Source organism: Eutrigla gurnardus (genome assembly GCF_963514095.1).
Source record: "Eutrigla gurnardus genome assembly, chromosome: 6".
In the NCBI taxonomy this organism is placed as follows: Eukaryota; Metazoa; Chordata; class Actinopteri; order Perciformes; family Triglidae; genus Eutrigla; species Eutrigla gurnardus.
Window position 1 is genome coordinate 15,824,189 of NC_139920.1, and position 6,000 is coordinate 15,830,188.

The following is a 6,000-nucleotide window of genomic DNA, read 5'->3' on the forward strand; positions in this document are numbered from 1 at the left end:
GCGGCAGAATCCTTCAAAAGTTAGAGCCTATTGGAGGCCATGGTATATTGAGCAGAGTTGCCCTGAGATAATGCTGACTATTTGACATCACGTTTTCCAAGGCTTCTGGAAGTCAGGTATCTTTTCTGGTAATACAAAGACACTATGTGTCCGTTCGGGTAGAACAGTTATACGTTTTATTACCCTACACAGTCCAATATGACATTTTAACTCCATTTCAGATGTTTGAAACATCACCAATGTTGTTTCAGTGAGTTTGTGTTGCAGAAGATACTAATGTAGTTGAGGGCTTTGAAAGAGAAAAAATGGAATACATGATAATGACCACCAACCCTAATTTTTCATACCAGCAGGGTTTGGGCAAAAAACATTGATACTTGTGATGGTTAATCTTAATCTATAGTCTTAGTGCTGGCACTAGAACCATAAGCAACACACACTGGTTTCCCAAAGATCTTCATTACAACTCAATTGAAAGAGATGATCTTTTAATTGTATCATAGCAAAAACAGGATAACAATAATACTGATATCATTTAGTATTTGAGTTCCCCTACTTGGCCGTCATCACAAAAGCAACAAATCATTATATTTCATATAAAGTCAGGTAATAGAATGTTAAAGGAATGAAGGGAAGCCCACCATATGACCTTGTGTCCTCTCTGCCCTCAACTGCAACATTCCAGTCAAGGGTTTATCCAGGTTTCAGTCGGAAAAGCTCCAAGTACCGGGCCTCCCTGTGAGTCTGATTCCTGCTGCTACTAACGAGGATTAACAAGACTACCAGTCTGAAGCCCTGCTCGTGGCCGCAGGAGGCTGCAGTGTTCATTACAACCCACAAAACTGTTGGTTGGAGTAAAAACAAACTCTGCAACAACACACTGAAGAAATACGAACAAGCGACTGATAGCACTATTCTTATTACTATGTTGACTTTTTCATAATGGTTGTGCTACAGAAAATGCCATGGGTCCATTTCAATCTAAAGGTTATAAATGCATAGCAAATGATCACAGAAATTGCTATTAGACTGTAAATTATAGGGGGAGAGAAGAGAAAATTGCACAGAAAAATGCTTTTTAAGATTTTTGCCATATAGTGTCTTGAGGGATAAAGATTTTCATCACGAATTCTGACTGAATACTCTCTCCCTTTGAACTAAAATTATGTATTTACCCCATGTCTTCTACCATGTGCGTTACTCAGGCACAGCCACGCTGGCCATGACATGGGGCTTTAAAAAGCAGAGCTAACAAGGATTAGCATCCAATTTTAACACCTGACTGTAATCCTGCCCTCACACAGTCCATGCTAAGCCTGTGCTAGCCACGCTAATGGACGGGAAGCAGTTTGCAGACGGTCTATTTTCTTCCCAACTGTTACCTAACAACTTGGCTCGTGACAAATGCAGTGGATGACAGGACAGCACACTTGCAGCCAGGGGAGAGGGGGAACAGAAGATTAGCTCGTCATTTTACTGTTTAAGTAAACCAAAATTCTTGACACTGTTCAATCTGTATCAATTCTGTTTCTGCTTCCCAAAATTTGGACATTCAACACTGCACACCAAATAGAAATGTAAGATGTGTATGCTGCTGTGCCCTGACACAGAAAACAGATAGAGATTACCTAGATTCCTATCAACACAACTGTGAGACCATACCACTATCACTATAGTGTACTGATCAACGCTGTGTGATGTACCTTGAAGACCATGATATCCTAAACCAAACACCAAAAGGAAAACCCTGAATAACTTTGGGTTGATCATTAACTACCGATCATTGTGTTGTCCGTTTATCACCATGAGAGATCCAATATTTAAAATGATCTATCGTGCATCTGTGCCTGTGTAGCCAGCATGAGCATTATTAGACATTGTTGGGCATACGGTGATTGTGTGGTACAAATACAGAACTGTCCTAACTTTGACATGGGCAGAAAGGGCGTAGCCTCTTGTATCATGGTCATCATCTAAATTATAACCTACGGAGCAGCTTCGTACAATGACGTGTGTGTGAAAAACAATGATGCTGTTATGATTGCGTGCTTTAGGATTCTGATTCTATATAGCTGACAATTATTGTCCAAGTTCATACTGCTAGAAATTAACTTTCTGACTTCATAATAAACATATAGGTTCCTGCCCACTCTTTAAATCCACTCGTAACTTCACAGCATGGCTACTTTGTGACTAAGACATCTATGACATGATACAACATTTATTGTTCTCTAGTGTGAAATCACTAGCCAACAACATATGACCCGGCAGCAATAACATAACTCCTTTTACTGATAGACGGACACAGATATACACAAACACAAGGAGGTTGAGCTTAATGCAGCAGAATAAATAGGCTTGAGTGACAAATTAGTCAAGGTTTTTTGGAGCACAGACAAAAAAATAACCACTTAGGAGGGAATGCACGTAAACTACAGGGGGGTGAACAGGGGTAAGCAATAGTGACCTACACATATTTCCCCATGTTCACTACCTCAAAATGTTGCCCATGTATCAAGGACTATGTGAGCTTACATAATCCAAGGTTGATTCAGGAAGAGTCAACGTATATGGTTGCTCTGTTCAAACAAATTGCAAATGACCGTTCATTTAGGATGTCTGAAAAATATAAAAACTAAGAAATAAGAGATATCATGTGAAACGGATGGCTGGATAGATAGACGGATGAATGGACGGAGGCTTTCGTGCGCTAGCTGCAGAGCTGTAGGGATTCATCCCTCCATCACTGGCTTTCCCCCTTGATGATGTCATCAATTAAAGGGACATGAAACTAAAACAAGCATAAGTTCTCTTTTTCCTCACTAGGCTGAACCCAGCAGAGATGGATCAGTCCAACAATGGGTGGGTACGAATACATGCACTCACCCACCCACCCGTACAGATATGCAATCCACACGCAAACGCTGGGTAAAAATGGAATGCAGTGTGCGCAGATAGACAGCAGAGTCATTTAGTACTGAGTGTGTATGCATGTGTCAGTGCATGTGTTTCAGAGTACACCATACAAAGAGAATTTATACAAGTGAGCCAGCTGGGCACATAAGCCCTCCTGCACAATAAATCCAAATAATCCTTTACGGTGGGAAGCGGGAAAACGGGGGGTGGGGGGTACTCAGACATATACACACACACACTCTCACAAAAGGTACACACGGTTCAATTAGCCTCGCCATTGTACCTCTGTGACAGAAATTCAGTGGCTGTGCCCTTTTCCTTGGAATAACATCCAAGTCACCAGAATGTATGCACTCAAAATAGCAGGGTAGCATATGACATTTGAACCCCACAAACACATACACACTTGACAGCAGATGAAGCGCTGTAGGACAAGGACATAAAGGGGGATTACCCTGAATAACAGGGACAACATCACAAAAAAAAATCATCTTACCTTCCATCATGGTTGCAGATTTGCATTCCTCTATCTCCAATGAGCCTGAAATTAAAGCAGGAGGCGTGGGGAGGGGGAGAAGAGAAGAAGTCCCCGGTTACCAGAGAGATACAGTAGAATTGATGGGCAGCAGAGCAGCCGTGTGCATGTGGCTAACGCCCTGGCTAACTGTGAGCCTCCAACACCCCCAGACGTTGCCTGTCAACTAGCCCAGGAGGGAGAGAGAGAGAGAGATACAGAGAGATAGAAAGAGAGAGACAGGAGAGAGGAGGGGTAGGGGCCTGGCTGCGCTAGCTGCCGATCAGAGCTGCAGCTTAAGCCATGGATGCTGCTACTGCTACTGCTGCTGCTGCTGCTGCTACTGCGGCTCTAACCTACACATTCAGCAGAGGATGCTGAGAGGTGGGGGAAAAGCTAACTGGAGGAAAAAAATAAATAAAAGAGGCAGGGTAGAGAGAGAGAGGGAGGGAGGTGGAGAGACTCAGAGGAGGGTTATGTGTGTGTGTGTAATTGTGTTTGGCAGGGGGAGGTGGTAGTGTGGAGAAAGGGGCGGAGTCAGTTTGCTGAGGTCAGAGATGGACTCAGCCAATCCCTGCAGCTTTTTGTGGAGTCACATGGCTTACAGCTTGAGTCTCCTGACACCATGGCCCAAGAGGACTCTACATTAGTAACCGCTCTAGCTTGACAAATACTTTGGCATGTACGCTAAATACATATATATGTTTACACATCCAAATAGAGGCACACAAAAAGTCACCAGACATGTAGAGAGTAAATACAGAGGATACACGTCAACTACAAACACACACCCACACTCACCCCTCCCCTACACCCTACCTTATGTCAGTGCAGTGTGTGTCGTGACGAGCCTGCCAAATGGTGAATGACTGATGATGATTAATTATTTGCTCACAGGGAGAGTAACTTGCAGGTGTGACAACCCATGCTGAGGACGTACACTGCACAGGCCCTATAATAACACACCACTGCACAAAATATTTTGCCCTGCACCCTCCGGCAGAGTGACTATTCCTGTAGTGGCTGTTTGTGTGGCTGCCTGTGTTCCGCCTTCCTTAGAATGAGGTGTGGTTTCACTCTGCCCTCTCTTTCTCTCCTCCTCTCCCTGTTCCCTCCCACCTTCCCCTCTCTCTGCCAGTCTGCTTCACTCCGCTGTCCTTTTCTGTCTCTGTGCATTCCCACTGCACCGGGACCCGGATCGATCAGCGTGACGTCATGGCAACGCAGGCTGGAGCTGCAACCAACAAGCAGGAAGGGCCAATGATAGAACAGCCCCCAGAGAGGGGCGTGCGCTCGTGTTTGTGTGTGTGTGTGCCGATTAATTTTCTATGAGAGGGTGCAGAGAGAGAGAGAAAGAGAGGGAGGGAGGGGGCGATTGTTTATGTGACCAAAGAGCAGAGGAGACTGACAATTAGGCAAACCTTCAAAACAACAACAACAACAAATTAAACAGTGAAGTGATACTTAACCAAACAACTAAACATCTACAAATGTAACAGCGCTGAATGCAGGAAGTCATTTTAGACTGCTGTTATAAGTGTACTACTGCTAGGATTATAATTTTGATTGTTTGTTGTAATCGTAGTAAAAGTCATCGTAATCACAGTAGTACTCCCTATTGTGTATCATGTAGCAATGAAAGCAATAAAATACATATGGCCACAAAGACGGATTCATTTTTCTTTCAGTATAAACAGAAGTTACCGAATATTACATTTTGATATATTTAGCAGTTTTGCATGGTAGACAAAGAAATTATTTGATAAAAGTAAGATTATATAAAGAATAAAATGCACAAAAAGTAATTTATTAAGTAATTAAAGCATATTCAGATAAATAATGTAGCACTTAAATAGTAAAATAATTAATAATAATAAAATAAATAGTTATTTTGTCAGAGAATCTTACATGGGAACATTTCTAGTCAATCTCCAGGAAGCCCTCATCTACTCAGTCTACAGGTTTTACTTATATTTCAAATGGAACCGAAAGAGAACTTGATAGTCATTTTCACTACTAGCTGAACGTTGTTTATCGTGCTTTTTCCTAATATTACTCAGAAGTTTTCCAGAAATCTGTAATTAAACAAATTGAGGGAAATAAATGTCACAATTTGTTTTATTTTTTCAAACTTCTGATCTGTGCATGTCTTTTTTGCAAAGAGAGAGTTTATGAATGCCTTGCAAGGAAATCATCATTTATAGTTGTGACTGTTCACTTAGTTATCTATACACAGTAAAATGTGCCAACAGAGGGTTGAACATTCCTATGAAAGCCCAGTATTCAGCAGGTATCCAGCTGTGCCATCATAAATCTACTGGGCAAAGCAGAATGTGTGGTATATGGGTGTTTACATGCCTTTCTATATACTGTATATATGCTGCGTGTTTACAGGAACCCTTAAAGTCTGTGGCAACTCATTTCAGAGGGGCAAATAAGTATCTTTTCCCCCTTTATCCATCTGCCTGTCTCCGTCTGTAGTCCTGCTTTAACAGAGGCCAGCCAAGTGCCCAACGAATCCTCCCCAGTCATACTTTAGCTCATGAGATGTTGACTCTCTCCCTCTAAAT

At 42.2% G+C, this 6,000-nt stretch overlaps 1 protein-coding gene across 2 annotated transcripts in view; it reads right to left on the reverse strand.

Annotated features, from left to right (window-relative positions):
• sgip1a (SH3GL interacting endocytic adaptor 1a) overlaps positions 1–4,334 on the reverse strand; it is a 54,138-nt gene extending 49,804 nt beyond the window's left edge. The window contains exons 1-2 of one of the 2 annotated variants that reach the window (XM_084012260.1): positions 4,250–4,334; positions 3,413–3,457 (exon numbers count right to left, since the gene is read on the reverse strand). In XM_084012260.1, the coding sequence (XP_083868386.1) occupies positions 3,413–3,422 (10 nt within the window). In that variant the 5' untranslated portion in view covers positions 3,423–3,457; positions 4,250–4,334. Of the gene's footprint in view, positions 1–3,412; positions 3,894–4,249 lie in introns of those variants that run through there. The other variant, XM_084012259.1, reaches the window with a different exon arrangement.
• Between the last annotated feature and the right edge of the window lie 1,666 nt (positions 4,335–6,000).